The following is a 22678-nucleotide window of genomic DNA, read 5'->3' on the forward strand; positions in this document are numbered from 1 at the left end:
AAGTAGGGAGGAGAAGAAGAGGGTGAGGAAGAGAAAGTAAGAAGGAAAGAAAAGAGAGAGGTGGTAGGTTTGAGGAGAAAGATTGCTGTACAATAAAAAAGATGAAAGGGAAGAAAGCCAACCCCAAACAAATATAAAGATATTAAGATAAAGAATGAATTGTTAAACTTTAAAGAATAAAAGAGAACAAATATGAATAAATAACAATAATTAGAAACACACATACAAACATACAATGTATTTTCTTTGAACAGAGTATTTGGCCGGTTCATAAATTTAAACAGTGTTTAGTCATTTCAATTAAATTTACAATTTCTATATTTCCTTTTTGCCATATTTATTCCTCATCTATTTTTGTAAAAAACCAATATTACCCTTCATCCTCATCTCTAATCTTAATCAAATTCAATTTTTCCCTTCTATTCTATATTATACCCCTTCCCATTGTCATCTATTTTTATATCCATCCTCACATTGGTTAATTATGTAATATTACAGTTGTTTAATATGAATTCAACATTTTAATATAAATCAATTAGTTATATAACTACCTTTTTTGTATATTAATCAATATGAACATGAATATTCCAATTATTTCCATGCAATCCAATTTCTTACAAATCAATTAATTATATTTACCAATAATAATAAACCAAATAATTTCCCCCATATATTCCTCCAAACCACAACTTAACCATTTCTGCTTTCAACACAATATACAATTAATAGTATCTCAATTATTACAATTCCCTAGTTAAATAGAGCTTTTTTTCTTTTGTGTTTTAAAATCTCCTTTTTTCCCTAAATTTCCCGTTGTTTGCACCTACCTTTTTTGGTGAGGAAAAAGAAAAGAAATCTGCCTGCCTAATTTTCTAACATGCAAAACCAACAGCCTGCTTTACTTTCTCTTTCGTTTTTCAGTATAGCTAGGGGGGGAAAAATCTGCAGTCTTTCCAAGCAAGCAAAAGAGCACTGAGCAAAACAGGTAGTTGGGCAGAAGCTGCTGCCTTCTCCTTTTTGTGTGCTGATCTGCTGCTGAAGATAGGGCAGTGGGAGGATCCAGGAAGGGGCATTTATTATAAAACATGATTTCCCTAGTAGAATCCCATAGTCATGTTTAAAGTTTAAGCTAACAATCAGAGTTTACAAGTTTTTATAGCCTTAGCTGAATGACAGCAGTTTTTCCAATGGTTTACAGCTTCAGTCTTGAACTATTGACCCTCCATTCCCTTCACTTATGCAAGTGTCTCTAGTCCTGCAAAAAACATATTTACTTAATCCCTTATCAGTGAGAGGCTAGGTTACCCATGGGCGCTGCGTTCCCTGTAACAGCAGAACACAACACTATGGAAAGTATAAGTATTGCCACTCCTAATTGTGCGTTGCGTGCCTTATAGTGAAGCACATGAAAAGCATGCTTCTTCACGGTCACTTAACGTGTTCATTTTGCGGTTACGTGAGGCACTGCATGCATTGGTCTTTATTCTTACAGTAGAGAAGTCATTAATTATAACTTTTTGTGAATTGGGACATTTAAACTTGCTTTTTTTAAAATTCCAATCTAAATTTAGTAGGAGTCGGAGTCGGAGTCGGTGCATTGTTTGCCGACTCCGACTCCGACTCCAGGTACCCAAAATTTCCTCCGACTCCTCGACTCCGACTCCGACTCCGACTCCACAGCACTGCTTAATTCAGTTTGTGCTTTTCAAAAAGCCTTCAAGTCAAATTTGATTCCTGGTAACTCTATGGATTCAATTTCTATGGCAGTATTAAGGAAAGTGCTAAAGACCTCTGCCTTCTTCCAGGATTTTTTTTAAAAAAATTTGCCTTAAAGCTGCCTAGTGGCCCCTCATCTAAGAGTCAGGCTGCATACAAGTTTAATAAATTATTGTTCTTATTGTTATCTACAAGGCTTTGGCCTGCTTAGCTTCTAAGAGTTGAAACAGATGCTACCACCTGGTGAGACATATAAAGGATATCAGTGGATAAATTGCATAAACAAAGTTACATTATGACTAGAAATCACCATAAATTATCACAAGTTTGCTCAAATTGGATATTAATCCTTACTTGGAAATTTGCAGTGTGAATTTCTAAATTCTTAAAATTTAAAATTTGTCAATTCCCTAAAAAGCAGTGAATTTTACAAATTTGAGTTATCCATGAAGAAAAAGTGTACTTTTCCGTACGCTGTGTGTCTTATGCTTACGTGGATCCAGGGAGTTAGAAACCATTTACCAAATGCTGCTATATGTTAACTTCTACATGAATATTCAAAATAGTTCTATCTTACCTATGCTGCATCATTACAAGGAAGAATGGATAATTATTAAGAGGACCTACTTTTCTCAGCTATCAAATTACCTGTTACTGTATGGTAGCTAAATGTTATGTTGCTGCAATGAAAACAAGGCTATAACTAATGCAAGTCCAAGCACATTTTTCCTTTTTAATTATGATGATGCATAATTTGCTGAGTTGATCAATATACAATTGATTGAATATAGCAATAGCACTTAGACTTACATACCGCTTCATAGTGCTTTAACAGCCCTCTCTAAGCGGTTTGCACAGTCAGCAAGGAAGGATGGAAGGCTGAGTCAACCTTGAGCTGGTGAGATTTGAACTGCCAAACTGCAGCTATCAGTCAACTGAAGTAGCCTGCAGTGCTGCATTCTAACCACTGCGCCACCTCAGCTCTATATATAGAGATAAAAGGAAATTGGCTAAATCTCAAATACATTTTGTTTGTATATGTATTAGTTGAATGTAAGGGTTCTGTCCATTTTCCATGTAGAATTGTGATATTTTGTGGTGTGATCTACTGCCAATCCTTAAAACACATATATGCAAAGATGGGCATGCCTGAGTCAACCTAAGTATCCCTAATTTTGTTTAGAATCAAGCATTTAAAACTATTAATTTAAAATTCAAACATATTCTGTACATTTAAGGGAAGAAATTCAAACAAAATTTATATATGCTGAGCTGGAACGAAAAAAAAACTACATGCAATTGTGGTTTTTTTTATGTGGGAGGAAAAATAGAACAGAACAGTGGTACTCAACCTTTTCTTCACCACTGACCCCCTTTAAATACCTTTTGTGGCCATGTCAAGATTTAAATCATAACATTTCTTCAAGCCTTCGTGGACCCCTGGGAACCAATAGAATAGAATATTCTTTATTGGCCAAGTGTGATTGGACATACAAGGAATTTGTCCCTAGAAGCTCTTTGTATTACAGCCAGTACAGTTACAGGTAGTCCTTGACTTACAACAGTTCATTTAGTGACCGTTCAAAGTTACAACAGCACTGAAAAAAGTGACTTATGACCATTTTTTACACAACCGTTGCAGCATCCCTATGGTCATGTGATCAAAATTCAGAAGATTGGCAACTGGCATGTATTTATGATGGTTGCAGTGTCCTGGGGTCATTTGATCACCTTTTGCGATCTTCTGATGAGCAAAGTCAATGGGGAAGCCAGCTTCACTAAACTAACTTAACAACTGTGGCAAAGAAGGTTGTAAAATAGGACAGAAGTTACTTTAAAACTGTCTCGCTTAGCAACAGAAATTTTGGGCTCAATTGTCATAAATTGAGGAGCACCTGTATTGTATTAGTTGCATTATCTTTTATGAGTCTGTACAAGCTATGCAGCCAGATGGAGAAAGGCTAATGTGAACAGTGACTCTGATGTGAAATACTGCATAAGTATTTTTTGTTTGGGAGTTAATTTATATTAGATTTCGTCCAATCTACACTCCATTTATGCTATAGCTACTAAATACATACATTTTCCTATGTAGGCATCGTTCAGTGAAATGAAATTAAGATGGGAATTAATATTATATCATTAATATAATGATTATCTTGACTATCTGGAAGTTTATTCTTGCCAATTGGACTTTTCTTGTTGGTTCGAAACGTTTTGCTGCTTATCCAAGTAGCTTCTATAGTTTAAGCAAGTTGGTTGGGGGAACCCCATATATGTCCTGGGGAGGTTTCATTTCTCACCTAATCTGGATAGGCTCAGGTGCGTAGGCAAATAGTCTTTGGGATATAACTGTTCCCACCTCCAGGGATGCCCAAAAGAAGGAAAACAGCCACTTGAGGACAGCTCTTAAGGCCTGTGGGTATCCAAATTGGATCTTTATTAAATCAGCATCTGGATCCAACAAAAGAATGGCAGACAGTTAAGACTCAGAGTCAACGGAAGAACATGGTCATTCCTTACACAACTGGCCTGCTGGAGAAGCTAAAACAGGTATTTGGAAAATACCACATACCTGTGTTGTTCAAACCCACCAACACCCTGAGACAGAAGACTTGTCCACCCTAAAGATTGGGCATCAAAACATAAGAAGACTAATGTAGTGCATGCAGTCCAGTGCAGTGAGGAGTGTTCAGAGCTTTACATTGGAGAAACCAAGCAGCCTTTACACACAGGATGGCCCAGCACAGGAGAAGCAACACCATGGGACCAGAATCGGCAGTATACCTTCATTTAAAAGAAAAAGGGCAGTCTTTTGAGGACTATAATGTTTACATTTTGGACAGAGAAGATAGATGGTTTGAGAGAGGAGTGAAGGGAATCCATTTATGCCAAAGTGGAAAATCCTTCCCTTAATAGAGGTGGAGGCCTCAGAAACAACTTGTTCCTCCATTTTTTATGCTGCTCTTTCATCAGTCCCCAGGAAGATTAAGACCACAGGTTCACCAGGGAGGCCACACTTAACAACCCACCTAGGGGAAGGATTTAGAAGTTGGAACATTTATATCTGAACGACTCTGTCTACTCACCTAATGAGCCTATTAAGGTTAGATGGGAAATGAAACCACCCTGGAGGACATATATGGGGTTCCCCCAACCAACTTGCTCAGACTGAAGAAGCTACTTGGATAAGCAGTGAAACGTTTCTTACCAACAAAAAGTCCAGTTCTCATGACTGTACTTCCAGACATCTCTACCTAAATGACTGAGAATCTTCATTGACATATTATCTTGAGTAATTTTCTTCCACTATTGTATCCGTAACAACATTTTTATATAGGACTGTACTTTCCTCCCATATTTCAAAAGTCAATGCCACAGTTATATTGACATAATAGTTTGTCATACAATATTTAAAGTGTTTACTTTGCAGCACTATGTTCATTTTTCTCATAAGTGTATTAAGTGAAAATAAGGTTCAGTTTAAACAGATGAATGTCAAGGCTGTATGTAGCCAAATCTGTTTCAAATGTTTTTGCTGCAATCTAAAGTCTAAAAGCCATCATTCCTTAAGATCTGAAGTGTGAGAAAAGGTAGATAAATCTCAAAAGCTCTAACATTTTTCTGCACTGGAATACACTGAGACCTATAAATAGGCAAAAGAACTATGAAATTTATGTTAATCAAAAAAGTGCATGGTGCACTAATCTTCAGTGAGTTGCATTATTACATATTCTTTTTCTTCCTTTTAGTTCATTTTTATGGGTATTGATTAGTGCAGAACAAAATAATCCCTGTTTTCTAAACTTGGCATGTATCTGTATTGTGCTGTTTTCTGTACAGAATTAAAAAGTAGACAATAAATTTTAATTTTTCTATTAGGAAGCTTAATCTAAAATAATAGTATCTGATGAAGTAAAGTATCCAAAATTCTGTATTTAAAACAAATTGAATTTGGAAAACTTCCCAATTTGTTTTAGAAACAAGGTTTGTAATTTATTCTTCAGTCTAAATTCACTTTAAAAGTTGGTATTAGGGAGATTTTCATCAAGATGCAGTGAAACAAAATTTCAATGAAACTTCTCTATTTTCTATTTTTAGAACTCTCCATAGACAATAAATAGTATAATACAGTCTTGCTTCATTCCTCTGTAAATCAGCATAATCAACTCCGTTCTTATTGACTGGATTTTCCCCCCCAGGTGGGTTAATTGAGGGAAATTGAATTATTACAATGTCATAATTTATATTTAATACACAGATATACATATACATACATATATACATTCAGTTGAATTATCAGTATTATCTAAAAGTTGGAATAAGGAACACATTTTATCTGACATGGGTATCGGAAATTCTGTTAGTATGATGAACATAATATGGCAAATTGTTGCTCTAGAACAGCAATTCAAAAGTTTAATCTTGCATGGTATAGCTTTACTTTGGAAGTACAGTTAATATGAGCTCCCACTAGAGCTGGAGCACTGAATAAATGTACTATGCTTAACACCTGAGCATTTTGAGCATTCTTTAGATTAAGGGATGCACATATAAGGTCTACATATTTTGATACAGTGTTCTCTCATTTTATATTTTGTTCAGCATTTACAGCCGAACAATACCAGCATCATCAACAGCAACTGGCACTAATGCAGAAACAGCAGCTTGCACAAATTCATCAACAGCAAGCAAGTAGTAATTCTGCAAACACTTCACAGGTGAGCGAATTGCCTGTATTTATTCCTCATTTTTTTTTCACCCGGGTCATCTCTAATGCTCAGCTGTTGCCATAACATCTTGCAACTAACCAACAGGAAAATGGCTTTCACTTGAATCTCCATCTTAGCCATACTCTAGAGCAGGGGTGTCAAACTGGTGGCTCGTGGGCTGGATGTGTCACACCCACCCCAGCTCTGTGAAGGGAAAAAATGTCTTGATACATCACATGATGCAGTGAGTTTGACACCCGTGCTCTAGAGTGTTTAGAAGTGATGCTATAGGTGAGTATAGATGGCACTACTCCTGCCCCCTAACAGAAAAAGGTGATTCAGTAATGTAACTATGCAGCAGAGGAGACCAAGAGGAGCCTGATTGATGTCAACAGCATCACAACATTGAATGCACACCCCAGAGGCACAGAGCTTGTGTTGCAGTACTGGCAAGTCTTGATGGATACCACTATAATTGTATTCTAAAGAATTCTAGATAACTCATTTAGATTGTATATGTTTGTATTCCCTTCTCCCCTCAAATAAATTTACAGTTCAATCCCTCTATATGTGAATGACATCACACTTTAAACCCTTCAGTGTTTTCAGAAATTAAAGCTTTTCATCTCTTCTTAAATTAGCTTGCTAAAGGATAGAAAAACTAGTCACAATATGTGTCATTTCACTGAGTTTGATTTATTCAAGTGTTTTAAAAATAGAACATGCTATGGTTTAAAATTCTGTTGAAAAGACGATTCTTTTAGTCAGAAAATACCAATAATTAGTTTTATACTTGTGTATATACTTACTGCTAGTAATCAAGTACTTGCTTTAAAAAAATAAAATGGGGACTTCTGGCGGTGACGTCAGCGCGAGTGGAGCGAGGGAATGGGGCTTCGTTCTTGAAGCTCGAATTTTCCCAGCTAGAAAGTCTAAATAGGCACTATCAATCCCGGAGAGATTGATCGAAAAAAGAGGAATCTTCAAGGACCTCAGGGGGAAAAAGCAATTCCTCCGAAGGTTCAGGAGAAACCTCTTAATTCCAGCGGGGAAGAAACCAGCCATTTTGGCTGGCCCAAAGCGCTGACAGCCGAGGAGTAGGAAGCGAAGATTGAGAAATCAACAGAATCGCAATTGGTAGGAGAGAAAACCCCAAAAAGGAGGTACAACTATATTGTCGAATGGTGGAGCAGAGATATCGAGACTCCAAAGAGGAATATTCGGGTCTTTTCCCGTGTAAGATTGATAGTATCTTGGCGACGTTTCGACGAGGTCCCACTCGTCATCTTCAGGCTGGTGTCTTCGGCTTCGTGCTTGTGCGAGGAAAGCGTGATCGGAGATGCCGTCTCTCTATAAATACTGGTGGGGAGGTGTGGGGTGCTGGCTTTGTTGCTGTGAGCGGGTTGGTTGCCTGTGTTGTTACATCTTGATTGGTTGATGGAGTTGATGTTTGCAGATTAGTCAGCTGTTTCATAACATCCTGTGTGGGTGAGGTCCTTGATGTGTGCCCATTAGTCTTTTGTGTTTTAATGACCTGGGTAATGGGCTGTGTGTTAACATCCTGAGTTCTAGTGTTATGATATCCTGAGTTATTTGATGTAATGTCCTGAGCTGTGATGGCTGTGATGCCACATCCCGGGCTTTGGTTTGGCTCCGAGTTTGAGGTCTTGCCATGTGTTCATGGCGTGTGTCAGTTTGCTTTGTGTGGGGATCGGAGGGGGGTGCAGCAGCTGGTGATGCCGCCGTGGTCTGGCTTCTGGATGGTGGTTGTATTTCGTCTATGGGACGGGTTTGGGTTTGAAACTGGTGAGGATGATTGGTGGTGGTGTCATGTGTTATCTTGGGTCCGGTGTTAATTTTCGTGGCTGGGACTTTTCTGTTGACTAGGGCTAGTTTCCAGATGTCCGGTAGGCGGGAGGTATCGTCATGTTTATTCATGTTATGGGGGTGTTTCTCTATTTCGGTGGCTTCCATGATTATTCTCTTGTTGAAGTGTTCCGTTTTGGAGATTAATTTGGTTCCTTCAAAATCAATTTCGTGTCCTGTTGTTTTAAGGTGCTGGAAAAGGGAGGAAGTTTTTTCTTCTTTTCTGATTGCGTTCTTGTGTTCTGCAATGTGTGCATTTATTCTCCTATTAGTTTGTCCAATGTATGTGGCTGGGCAGATTTTGCATGGTATTTCATAGACTCCTTGGTTTTCTAGCTGGATCTTGTCTTTGGGGTTTCTTAAAACATTGGCTATTTTTTGGTCAGTGCAGAAGGCTGTCTTGATATTGTGTTTGTGGAGAATTTTGCTGATTTTATCTGTGGTACCTTTGATGTAAGGGAGGAGGGCGATGTCGTTGTCCTGTTCTGTGTCTCGGTTCTTGGGGGGTGTCTCCCTTTGGATTAGGTTGGTAATTGTGTTTCTTTGGAATCCGTTAGAGATTAATACATTTGTGAGAGTGTGTAATTCAGTTTTAAGGTGGTCTTTGTCGGCTAGGCATTTGGTTCTGGAGATGAGAGTTTTGGCTACAGAGTTGATCTGTGCAGGGTGGTGATGTGATTGTGCGTTTAAGTAGCAATTGGTGTGTGTTTTTTTCTGGTAGATGGTGTGTCCTAGGGAGCTGTTGGTTTTTTTGTAGATTAGGACATCCAGAAAGGGGACTTGGTTGTTAGCTTCTATTTCCATAGTAAATTGTATTTTGGGGTGTAGGCTGTTGAGATGTGTGAGGAAGTTGTCCAGTTTTTCCTTTCCATGTGGCCAAATTACAAAAGTGTCATCTACATATCTAAGCCAGAGTTTGGGTTTGTGTTCAGATTTATCTAAAGCGTTGGTTTCAAAGTGTTCCATGTATAGGTTTGCGATGATGGGTGAGAGGGGTCATCCCATAGGTGCTCCTTCTATCTGTTTGTATCTTTGTCCATTGTGGATGAAGTATGTGTTGGTTAGGTAGTGGTTGGTCAGATCTAGGGTGTGCTTACGGGGGTTGTATTTGTTTTGGATAGCTGTCAAGGCTTCTTTAATAGGTATTTGGGTGAAGAGGGATATGACATTGAAGCTCACAAGTAGGCCGCTGGATTGTAGGTTTTGTTTCTTTATTGTTTCTATGAAGTGGAATGAGTTTTGTACGTGTGAGGTGATGGATTCTGCGTAGGGCTGAAGTTGTTTGGCAAGAAATTTGGCAAGATTCTGTAGAGGTGAGCCTATGGAGCTGACTATGAGTCTGAGTGGTGTTCCTTCTTTGTGTATCTTGGGGAGGCCATAGAGCTTGGGGCATCTGGATGATTTCTCTCTGGGGATGATTCTTTGCTGGATCTCTTCACTGATGGGAGAGGCTTTTATTTTGGATTTGGTGGTTTTTTCCAGGTAGGTGGTGAGGTCTGTGTTTAGAGGTTTGTAAGTGGGGTCTTGGAGTAGGTTCGATAGTTTAGCTTGGTAGTCAGATGTGTTCATCACCACTGTGGCATTACCTTTGTCTGCTGGGAGAATGATTATGTTATTGTCTTTCCTCAAGTTGGTGAGTGCTTTTTGTTTTTTGTGTAAGTTGTTTCTGGGTGGATTGCTGGAGCAGAGGACATTGGTGACTTCAAGTCTGATTTTATTGGCTTCATCTGGGTTGATTTTGGTTAGGCTGGCTTCAACTCCGCATATGATGTTTTCAGTGGGGATGCGTTTGGGGGCGACTGCAAAGTTAAATCCTTTGGAAAGGACATTGGTTTATATATATATATATATATATATATATATATATATATATATATATATATTGGTTTATATATATATATATGCAAGTCTTGGTGCATTCGGGTCTTTTCCCGTGTAAGATTGAGAGTATCTTGGCGACGTTTCGACGAGGTCCCACTCGTCATCTTCAGGCTAGTGTCTTCGGCTTCGTGCATGTGCGAGCAAAGCGTGATCGGAGATGCCGTCTCTCTATAAATACTGGTGGGGAGGTGGGGAGTGCTGGCTTTGTCGTTGTAAGCGAGTTGGTTGGCTGTGTTGTTACATCTTGATTAGTTGATGGAGTTGATGTTTGCAGATTAGTCGACTGTTTCGTAATATCCTGTGTGGGCGAGGTCCTAGCTGTGTGCCCATTAGGCTTTTGTGTTATAACGACCTGGGTAATGGGCCGTGTGGCAGCATCCTGAGCTCCAGTGTTGTGACATCCTGAGTCTTGAGCTGCAACATCCTGGGCAGCCGGCTGTGTTATAACTTCCTGAGCCTCAGTGTTGCAACATCCTGAGTTCTGTGATGCATCATCTTGAGCAGGTGGCTGTGATGCAACCTCCCGGGCTTTGGTTTGGCTCCGAGTCTGGGGTCTTGTCATGTGCCCATGGCGTGTGTTAGTTTGCTTTGTGTGGGGATCAGAGGGGGCGCAGCAGCTGGCCATGCCGCTGCGGTCCGGCCCCTGGACGGTGGCTGCATTTCGTCTATGGGATGGGATTGGGTTCTCCCACCTACCAGACATCTGGAAACTAGCCCTAGTCAACAAATGAGCCCCAGCCACAAACATTGACACCAGACCCAGGATAATACATGACGCCACCACCAATCATCCTCACCAGATTCAAACCCAATCCCATCCCATAGACAAAATGCAGCCATCGTCCAGGGGCCGGACCGCAGCGGCATCTCCAGCTGCTGTGCCCCCCTCCGATCCCCACACAAAGCAAACTAACACACACCATGAGCACATGACAAGACCCTAGACTCGGAGCCAAACCAAAGCCCAGGAGGTTGCATATATATATATAAAAGGAATTAATATTGATATTGTATAAAACAAACTTAAAAACTATACAAGGGAAGAGAACTGACCACTTCCATGGTTAATACGTTTAAGATCCCTAGAATTAACTTATTGTATGATAATTTGGAAGAATTTACTACGGATAGGAAAAATGACAAGTACAGGTACAACAACAATAACTAAAATAAGTAAGAAAACAGCTTCAAACCCTACATCCATTACATCTTCACCAGCACAGCAGCGATCAATAGAAAGTATGCTTGGAGCAGATAAAGCAGGTTCTATGTCCAATATACAAAGCATTCAATCTACGTTGTTAATGATTCAGGAGGCAATGACTAAAACACAAGAAGCCATTGCGAACAATCATGAGAAAACAAAAAAGAACCTTCAGGCTCTTCCGGCAGGCCTGGGGCCGTTGATCTCGTTATAGTGATCTTGTGAGACCCGGCCACAAATTGGAGTGTATGTGTTTTAACGTTTTAATGTTTTAATGTCTTCTTTTAACTTTTGTATGGGATATTGTTGCATTGTTTTATTCTCTGTTGTAAGCCGCCCAAAGTCCCTTGGGAGTTGGGCGGCATAGAAATGCGACAAAATAAATAAATAATAAATAAATAAACCATGAAGATCTCAAATCCGATATGGGAGAAATGAAGGAAAATATTTTTAAAAATAGATGACAAAATAGAAAAAATTCAACAGAATATTTCCAGAAACAAACAAAGGATCCAAACAGTGGAGTCAAAAATGGAACAAACAGATAAGAAAATAGAGACAATGGAACAAAAACACGTGTCAATTAGTAGAGAATTAGAAGAATCAATTGTGTATCTGGAAATGGAGAAAGCATCATTCTACCTTAGATTTCAGAATATTATGGAAAACAAAGACGAAGACTTAGGGGAGATAATGGCGGAAATTTTAGCAGAGGCAACGCAAAGAGACAAAGATAATATATGAAGAGATATTGATGAGGTGTACAGAGTACAGATGAACTATGCTTGCAGGCACAAATTGCCAAAAGAAGTTCACGTTAGATTCACCAAAAAAAAGATAAAGGACGAAATCTATAAAAAAATGAGAGATGAATCGATATTATACAAAGGAAAGAAAATAATAACCCTCAAACAAATCCCAAGATGAGTGAGAGACCAGAGAAGAAATTACAACTTCCTTACATCACAATTGAATAAATACAAGGGTTATGTTCTTGTATTTAAACACAAAGAAAAAACACAAAGAGAAACAAGAAACACAAGAAGATTAAGAACAACGAACAAATAAGAAGAAATATGGAAGAAGAAATAAAAATGATTTCAATAAATATAAACGGTCTAAACTCACCAGCTAAAAGAACGCAGACACTCATGAAGCTACAAAGATTAGATATGGACATTATAAATTTGCAGGAAGTACAAATTAAGAAACAGCACAGAAAACTACTAGAATACCCAAGATTAGGTGAATTGTACACATCATTAGCAGAACGAAAAAAATGAGGAATAGCAATATACATTAAAAAACAACTAGAATCAAAACAAATATACACAGATGAGGAGAGAAGAATTTTAATGATTGAAATAAAAACAGAACAAAAAACAATATTATTGATCTCAATTTACACACCAAATGGACTTCCTGTTGGCTCCGCGAGCTTTGAAGACGCTCTTTTATGAGCGCCCGATCCCCGGTTCCGTAAAAGCCCCAGAACAGCCGAAAAACAGCTGTCTGGAGGCTTGGAACCCTCTCCCCGGGCAAAGGGGAGAGAGAAGAGTCGACAGGCGGAGGTAGAGCCCCCCCAAGTGCCCTAGGAGAAATCCTGGGGCGCGAAGGGTGTGGGCTCCCTATTGAAGCCTGTCAAGCTGCTCCGGACCAGGGACGACTCCGCAAAAGCGGAGCTAGAAGCCACGACCAAAATCTGCTGGGAAAAAAAATGAGGGGACTTTTAACATCTTTACCTTGATTGCAGACAGAGCAAACCAGGAGAAAAAAGAAAAAAAATTGCAAGTAACACTTTAACTCCATTTTAAAATGCAGAAAATGGCGCCTGAGGGCGGGAGGAGGAAGCTACAAGGGAAAGTGCTTGTTACGCTTGTTAACGTTTGCAACATTGATACAGCTACTGGATTACACCTTAAGAGAAAGTTTTAAAGTGGAAGCGCCTAGGAAAAGAATTTGGTACTGAGGAAAAGAATTTGGTATTGACTTTAACTAAAATTTTGCTCTTATACTGTGTGGAAAATAGTTGGAATTGTCGACCTAATAGCTGGATAAATACAAAGTGGCTGAAATATGGCTGACAGCAGGGCTGGTGAATCAGCAAATTCTCAAGCTGTAACTGTTAAAGCTTTTCAAGAACTTCTAGACTCCTTTAATTCTGCGCTTCTGGATATAATTGAAAGAGCTTTTTCAGAAAACAGCTTGGAAAATTATAAGGAGTCGTTAGATGGGCAGCAGGAAAATTTTCAGAAGAGTCTGCCCTTGGAAGATCGAGAGGCTGTTAGGACTGAAAGGCAGGCTGGCATAGCTGAAACAAAGAACTGGGTAGACGCTTCCATTCAACTGATAGAAAAGCAACAAATAGACTCTTTATTACAAGCTGACAAACTTTATGGCAACAAATTTTGGCTATATGAACAAAGGAATGGATTGAAGGACTATACAAGCAAGAAGAGTCGAAATGGAGATCTCAAACTAGAAAAAGTGATTTCAAGAAAAGAGCGAGTATTTCAGAAACATCAATCTCAAATCAACATTTTAAAATTTTCAAAAATAAAATTGGGGGGAATGTTGAAAGAATTAATAAAAAAAAGGACTGGAAAAAATATAGAAAGAAGAGAAGAATAGAAGATTAAGTATTTGCTTTTTTTTTCTCTTTGGGGAAGGAAGATTCTAGTAATAAACTGAGAAGTTTAATTACATTGGTATTAAAGGCTATTTTAGGAATTGAAAATTTGAAAGATATCTTCCTGTAGATTTTGAAATCTGGATTTGGCAAATATGTGTTTCAATGGTATTAAGAGATTTTTAAAATGTTTAACATAAGATTATATTATTTTAAAAGATATATGAGATAAATTGTGTAAGCTTTCAGGATGCCCAACTTTTTGAAGCAAAGAGGATTAATGTTAAATTCAGAATTCTATTACAAAATGATAATTAGTTTTGGATAGTAAAAGGGCTGCTTTCTAAAAAATTAGAGGTATTAACATTGGTTAATTGAAAACTTGAAAGATATCCTCTGGTAGATTTTGAAATTTATATTTGGTAAATAAGTGTTTTAAAGGTATTAAGAGATTTTTAAAATGTTTAACATAAGATTATATTATTTTAACAGGTATATGAGATAAAATGTGTAAGATCTCAAGATACCCAATTTTTTGAATGAAGAGGATTAATGTTAAATTCAGAATTTTATTAGGGAGTAAAGTTCAAAAAGAATGATGTTCGAGGGTATGGAAATGAAATTTACTTATGATTTTTACTGTTTGTAATATTGCTAAAGTATTGGATTATACATCAAGAAAAAGTTTTTTTTATAATTAGGATGAACGAATTTAACGTAATTGGTCTTGAGGATTTATAAAAGGGAGGTTGATGAATTGGAGCAAGGGGAGTTAAAGCACGTGTGGGAGTTTTGAAATTTATAATTAGTTAGTTTATTTTAGCATATGTTTGTTAGATGCTATACCCTGTTTTTGCTCTGGGAAGTCGGGGGTGGGGGGTGGGGAGGGTGGGATAAGGGTTGGGATGGGGAAAAAAAGTGGTGAATAGAGAAATGTTTTAACAGAAGAAAGTATCTACGATTAGAATACAGGAGTTGCTCAGATACTAAAGGAGGAGAATATTTCACAGCAAAAAAGTTAGAAAGGAGAGAGGAGGAGTGGGTAGGAAGAGGAGAGGGAGGGAGAGGAATGGAAGAAGGAGAGGAGGAAGGGAAGGGGACAGGAGTAGGAGTGAAGGTGTGAAGGGGGAAAAGAAGAGAGAAGTGGGGGAAAGGAAAAGGAAGTAGGATGAGGTAGGAGAGGAGGAAGGAGAAAGTAGGAGAGAAGAGGAGGGAGGGAAGGGAAAGAAAGGAGGTGGAGAAGAAGGTTTGTTGTGGAATGAGGGAAGAAAGAGAAGAAGAACAACTCCGAATGCAATTAAAATGTCCTACTTTAATGCTTTCTTTAAGGGAAACATGCATTTATTATGTATAAGAAAATGTACACTTTCTATTATGTGGGGAGGGGGAAAGGGTGGGGGGGAGAAAATTGTTTGTATTTCTTATAAAACTTTTCAATTAAAAAAAAAATTACGCACCAAATAACAACCAAAATGAATTTTATAGAAAGATACACAATAAAGCAAAAGAATTAGAATATGAAAATATATGCCTAATTGGAGACTTTAACGCGATTATGGATGTGAAAAAAGACTATCGAAGCAATAAGAAAAATAAAGAAAAAGACACTACCTGACACATTTCATGAGATGACACACGAATTATGTCTACAAGATACATGGAGGGAAATAAAGAAAAAAAACAATACACATTCTATTCTAGTCCACATCAATCGTGGTCTAGGATAGATATGGTATGGATGACGACAGAACTTAGAAAGGAAATAGAAGAAGTGGAAATAATGACTAATACATGGGCGGATCATAATCCATTAAGAGTAACATGGAAAGGCCAGAAGAAAAGAAAAAGATGGATGTTGAACAAAGAAATATTAAAAGATAAAGAATATATTCAAATGATTGAAAAAGAAATGAACATATTTTTTAGGATAAATACAAAAGAAGAAACATCCCTCCAAAACCTATGGGATACTGCAAAAGCATATCTAAGAGGTCTAACAATTGCTTACACAGCGAAGAAAAACAAAAATAAAAAACAAGAACGAGACAATTTGTTAAAAGAACTTAAAAAATGGGAGCTAGATTTACAGAAGGAACCCCAGAACAAAAGAATTAAAGAAAAAATAGATTTGATAAAACACAAGATTAATCTAACCACACAAGCAGAGATGGCACACAAAATTAAATCAACAAAGCAAAACTACTTTGAACATGCCAATAAATTGAAAAAAGAAAAAGAGAAAAAAATGATACACCAGTTACTGGATGAGAAAGGAGAGAGACACTACAGAAAAGAAGGAAAAAAATATAGCAAAAACTTTTTCCAAAACCTATACACACAAGAGAATATACCCGAAGAAGATATTAAACGATATTTAGATAAGATGAATATAGTAAAATTGGAGGAGACACAGAGGGAGATATTAAATGGGACAATTAGTATGACAGAATTAATGGAGGCAAGAAAAAAACAGAAAAACAACAAAGCACCAGGTCCAGATGGACTTCTGGCAGAATTATATAAGACATGTCAACAACCATTAGATGAAATACTGCTAGAAATTTTTAATGAAGCACTCCTGAAGGCCAGAATACCTAACTCATGGACAGAAGCCACTATAACGCTTATCCCAAAAGAAGATACAGACCAACAACAAATCAAAAACTTTAGACCCATTTCACTGTTAAATGCAGACTACAAACTATTTACATTGATAATTTTGGAAAGATTAAAAAAGAATGGCTTTCTGCCAAAAAGGCAAATAAAAAACAACATGAGAATTATAATAGATGTATTAGAATATTATGAAGCAAATCCAGACAAACAAATGGCATTAATATTTTTGGATGCACAAAAAGCCTTTGATAATTTAAATTGGAGATTCCTTATTTTACAATTAGAAAATATGAAATTCGGAGACAAATTTGTAAAGATGATAGAAAAAGTATACTCAACCCAAACGGCAAAGATAGCAATAAATGGAGATACTACAGAACAATTCACAATAGGGCCTGGTGGCTCAGCAGACTAAAAGCATTGTGATTAACACCAGCTGTCTGCAATTACTGTAAGTTCGAATCTCACCAGGCTCAAGGTTGACTCAGCCTTCCATCCTTTCTAAGGTAGGTAAAATGAGGACCCAGTTTGTGGGGGCAATAAGCTGACTTTGTATAAATATACAAAAGTTTGAAGGCTATTGCTTAACGCATTGTAAGCCGCCCTGAGTCTCCGGAGAAGGGCGGCATATAAATCAAATAAAAAAAAAATAGCAAAAGGAGTGAGACAGGGATGTCCTCTATCCCCCTTATTATTTATCTCAACATTAGAGATATTGTTAAATAAAATCAGAAGTGAAAATGAAATAAAAGGACTGAAAATAAAAAAAGAGGAATATAAAGTCCAATCCTTTGCTGACGATCTGGTCTTCATTTTAGAACAACCAATACTGACAGGACCCAAATTAATAACACAAATAGAGGAATATGGAAAAGTAGCGGGACTTAAAATTAATAAACTCAAAGGCATTAACGAAAAATCTCACAAAGCAGCAAGAGAAAGAATTAGAAGACAAAATGGCTATCCAAACGACAAAAAAAATAAAATACTTAGGAATATGATTAACAAATAAAGGTTCATCGATCAAAGAAGACAACTATAATAAATTAATACTACAGGTAAAGAAAGACTTGGAAATTTGGAGTAAATTACAACTATCTTTTTAGGAAAAATAGCATCGATTAAAATGAACGTGTTACCATGAATACTATTCTTATTCCAAGTAGTACCCATAAAATTAGGAAAAAGCTTTTTTAAACACCTAAATAAATTAATAGTGAACTATATTTGGCAGGAGAAAAAATCAAGAATCAAAATACAATCACTGCAAGATAGTAGAAGAAAGAGGAAGATTTGGACTCCCAGATTAGGAAATTTACTATAAAACAACATCACTTATATGGATTAAAGACTGGATGGAATTACGAAACAAAAGAATTTTAACATTAGAGGGATACGATTTACAGAGAGGGTGGCATGCCTTTTTATGGGAGGGAAAAAATAGACAACATAACAATTTTCAACAACATTTAATCAGAGATGCACTACTACAAACATGGCAAGGGATAAAAAAGAATCACTATGATAAAATTCCAGAATGGTTATCCACAATGGAGGCACAAATTTACCCAAATGCATTAGACATTGACAAAATGAAAAGACATAAAGATTTGTTAAATAGTCAAGGGGAATTGAAAACAAGGCAGGAATTAAAAGAACAGGGTACAGACATTGATTGGTGGCCTTACATGCAAATAAAATCTAGATATAAAACAGATTTGATACAATATGGGTTCCAAAGAGAAGTACACAAATTAGATAAAATCCTCCAAAGCACAGAAGATAAATTGATTAAAAAAAATTATAACTATCTATTAAGATACAAATTGGAAGAGCAGGTAGTTAAGGAAAATATGATAATTTGGGCAAAAAAAATTCAGATATAACATTGAATTGGACAAATGGGAGAAATTATGGAACAAAAATTATAAACTGACAATGTCTGTATCCTATAAAGAAAACATGTACAAAATGTTTTATAGGTGGCACTTGCCACCAGCCAGACTGGCAAAGATGTTTCCCAATACTTCACCAATGTGCTGGAAATGCAAACAGCAAAAGGGAACGTATTACCACATGTGGTGGTCCTGTCATAAAGCAAAACAATATTGGAGTAAAATCAGATCACAATTAGAAGAAATAATCAAACAACGTATAGAGATGAGGCCAGAAATATTTTTACTAGGAATACTCCCAGGGTCATATGAAAAAGAAATACAATATTTAATTATTCATATTATCACAGCAGCAAGAATAATCTACGCACAGAATTGGAAAAACAATAATATACCAACCGAAGATAATTTGATCAGAAAAGTTTTGGAATGTACGGAAATGGACAAACTTACAAAGGAGATACAAGAAAAAGACGAAACAGAATATTACTTAGTGTGGGAGAAATGGTATGAATGGCTGGAGGAGAGAGATAAAAGGCAAGGAAGAATTAAATAATGGTCGAAATAGGAGTAGAAGTACAATAACAAATATGAGGAAACAAAAACTGTAGAAATGAAATTGTGTACACAGTTATTTATATGTATATATGTAAATAAATAAATTAATATTAGAAGTATATGTACAAAAGATACATTAGAATAAGGGAGAAAAAATGTATGAGTAAGAAATTCTTTACTGACGCGAAACTGTTGAAAAGGAAAAAAAAATTAAACTTTCTTTTTGTTTTTAGAAAAATGTTTAATAAAAATATTTTTATAAATAAATAAATAAATAAAATGGTATTTTTTAAGCAGAACTTTAGTGCATGCCTTTATGGCTGTTAAGTTATTTGTTTTAGGATTGTGTACTCTTCCCTCCCTTATATACTATAGGTTTGAATAAGAAATATTCCATACTTGCTGTTAACAGAAGCTGATGACTTTTCCATTCTCTATTGTTGGGCTCTGCTTTTGTGGGACTATTTGACATTTTAATTATAGTAGCTTTTGACATCATTATTTAAATTAAATTTAACTGGTTTGATTTTAAATAATTTAGTATTCAAAAGTTAATTAAATTGCAGTTATTACATTATTGCAGTGTGTGATTGTTCTTTCTCTTTAAAAGGGTTTTATTTCCAAGACATTGGATTCTGTCAGTGCTCAGTTTGCAGCTTCAGCCTTGGTTACATCAGAACAGCTAATGGGATTCAAAATGAAGGATGATGTGGTGCTTGGAATTGGGGTGAATGGCATCCTTCAAGCCTCAAGTAAGAAGTGGTAGTGATTATAGTACCAAAAAATAATTGTGTATGGGGGGGATGTATATGAGAGAGAAAGAGTTAAGCCAGTAACCTGTTGTTATTGTCATTTGGGGTGAGATTATTGTTTTTTTTACTTATTTCACAGGATTATATAAGGGCTTACACTTCAGTAGTACTATGCCTACAGCACTTGTACATACAAGCTCATCAACAGCAGGTTCAGCCTTGTTACAGCCTTCAAATATAACACAGACTTTAAATTCTCACAGTGCACTGAGTCACCATGTAACTGCTGCCAATTCTACAACAACTCAGGTTCTGTTTGGGAACAACATTAGATTAACTGTACCCTCATCTGTTGCCACTGAAAACTCTATTAATATGCTCAGTGCATGTCACATACCTAGGACTCTAAGTGCTGTTCCATCATCTGCCTTAAAGCTGGCTGCAGCAAACTGTCAGGTGCCAGCCTCATCCTCTGTGAACACAGTATCAAGGTAAGTGCTTTTCTTACTTTTTATCACCTAGAATTCTTATTATTGAAAAAGAAAATATGTATGGGTGTCTAGTCTCAGTAGAAAATTCTTTCAAACTGTCCAATTTCTGCATTAAGAATTTCTTAATGAAAATGGAAATGCTATAGTTTGAAATATTAAATAAATGTATGGTAACTTTATATCAAAAGTGGGACAGGCTACTTTTGAAGAGCTTGATTTTTCCAAAGAAAAGGGGCCTTTTTGGTGCTGCTGAAAAGAAAACACCTACCAAAGTCTAAATAACAGCTTCTAATTTTCCTTTCATTTAATAAAATTTGAACCTGCTAATCATTCATTGTAAAGATTATAGAATTCTCACTTTTTACGTTTTAAATCTTCTGTTTTGTTTTGTTTTGTTTGGGTTTTTTTCATTTTACTATTTTTGTTGTAGATTTGGGTACCCCAAGCATATTACTACCTCCAACCTGGAAATGTGTATACAGGAATACTTGCAATATTAAGGTTGATGTGTTCAAACCCTGAAAATATTGCATGTGGTCAGAGTCTCTCCTCTCCCCTCCCCTATGTTTTTTAATTTTCAACATTAATATATTAAAACCAGTGTGGTGTAGTCATTAAATTGTTGGAGTGGCTCCACAGAGACTGGGGTTTAATCCATTCTTAGCCATGGAAGTTAGTCTCTCTCTCAGATCACAGGGTGATTGTTTTGTAGACAAATGAGAAGAGGGAGTGCTGTGGATACCACCTTGAGCTAATGAAAAAAGACAGGATATAAATCTGACAAATACTGGAATATGACATTACCTGGAAATACCAGGGCTATAGATTGGGAACTCAAATGAAAAATCCCAGATGATGGCTCCATGAATTTGTTCAAGAAATTGTCAGGATTCAGACTTCATTCAAAGAACACTACGGCTCTTTTCATCAATTTCATTGATATTTTCATTATTGCCACAGTTGGAGGGGATGGTGTTGGATTAATTTACTTGTACCCAATCTTGGCTACATTAAAGCTGCAGGTACTTTTCTTTCCTTTGAGAAGTTCTAATGAACTGACTGCCCAAAAAACAACTGATTTTCTCTATTAAAATCTTATTTCAGATTGGCAATATCTCATTTTGAAGTGTAGATGGTGCTTTTTTCCATAACATTTCCATAAGTATGAGAACACAGACTTGAAAATGTAAAGAAATATTTTATTACACTACTGAAGTTCCAAAGATGGAAAATAAGTACTTTTACCATTTTTAAGAGTGGCTTTTTTCTATTTAAATACTTAAAAATGCATTTGTGTTCTTTCCACTTTCATTTCACAGGGAAAACCATGAAACAGAAAAGTCAGCACTGAACAATATAGCAGACAATACAGTAGCAATGGAGGTGACATAGTTTCTGTAGTAATGAAACTCCAACTTTTGTGAACTTGTTTAGGTGCTATGCATCAGTAGCAATTTGAATGCAAGGGATGATAGAATGCAGCATATTGTGTTTCTGTGGCAGCTGTGGAAACTTGACAGCAGTGTATATCTCATGCTTTGGTTTTTCTATTCTTACTGTTAATAGGAAAGAATATCTGTAAATTAATATAACAGCAATTACCTGTACAATACTTCATATTTGTAATTCCCTTGTATATATGTTCATTGAATACAGAACTGTTCATTTGTGATGCTTTGCACTTGGGGGGGAGAGAATTGCAACAGTGTAAGAAGTGAGATTGTATAGAGATGAAGTCTCATGACATCATGTGCATGGTGAGGAACCTGCTGTTTTATCTATTTATTGTGCTGTGTTTACAGTTTTTGTACACTGTACCTTCATTTGTTCCTGTGTGGTAGTAAATGTGTTACATAGCTGTGGACTCCTTGGTATTTTGTAAATGGTATTAACAAAACTTGCTTCCCCTTCTGGGTCCTTGAGTTTTTTGTGTATCATGTGAAAAATGATGACATACATACAGATTTTTTTAAAGGCATCAGTTTAAAAATGGGGAATGTACTACTCAATATGATCTCCCTGTTCTAAAATCACAAGGAACATAACCTAAAAACGAAGTCTCATGGATTGTAGCTCACTGACTAACACACAAACATGTGCAATTTCTGGTACTTAAAGCACTTAAAGTTATGTTGCTGCTCTTTATATTGCCCCCTCTGTTGTCTCATTTTTTTAGACACCAAAATGGTGGTGTCAAATCAAATATGCGAATGGAGTCCTTACAACTGGAGTTTTATGCTGTGTTGCCATTCTTTTCATCACAAATTGTTTTTATTGTGTAATAGTTATTAAAGACTTCATTCTTCACTTGTTCCTTTTAAAAAGCTAAAAGGGAAAAGGATGTAATAATTCCTGTGT

The 22678-nt window shown here is 36.6% G+C and overlaps 1 protein-coding gene across 11 annotated transcripts in view; it reads left to right on the forward strand.

The window, feature by feature from the left end:
• The window catches only part of EPC1 (enhancer of polycomb homolog 1), a 331961-nt gene that overhangs the window by 245565 nt on the left and 63718 nt on the right, over positions 1-22678 (forward strand). For 7 of the 11 annotated variants that reach the window (XM_070944627.1, XM_070944629.1, XM_070944621.1 and 4 more), the window contains 3 exons: positions 6322-6437; positions 19688-19829; positions 19969-20320. In XM_070944627.1, the coding sequence (XP_070800728.1) occupies positions 6322-6437; positions 19688-19829; positions 19969-20320 (610 nt within the window). Of the gene's footprint in view, positions 1-6321; positions 6438-19687; positions 19830-19968; positions 20321-21639; positions 22173-22678 lie in introns of those variants that run through there. The other 4 variants (XM_070944623.1, XM_070944628.1, XM_070944631.1 and 1 more) reach the window with 2 other exon arrangements.

The sequence above is a fragment of the Pituophis catenifer genome, unplaced genomic scaffold (assembly GCF_029215685.1).
Source record: "Pituophis catenifer annectens isolate HBS135680 unplaced genomic scaffold, rPitCat1.0.hap2 SCAF_5, whole genome shotgun sequence".
Classification (NCBI taxonomy): Eukaryota; Metazoa; Chordata; class Lepidosauria; order Squamata; family Colubridae; genus Pituophis; species Pituophis catenifer.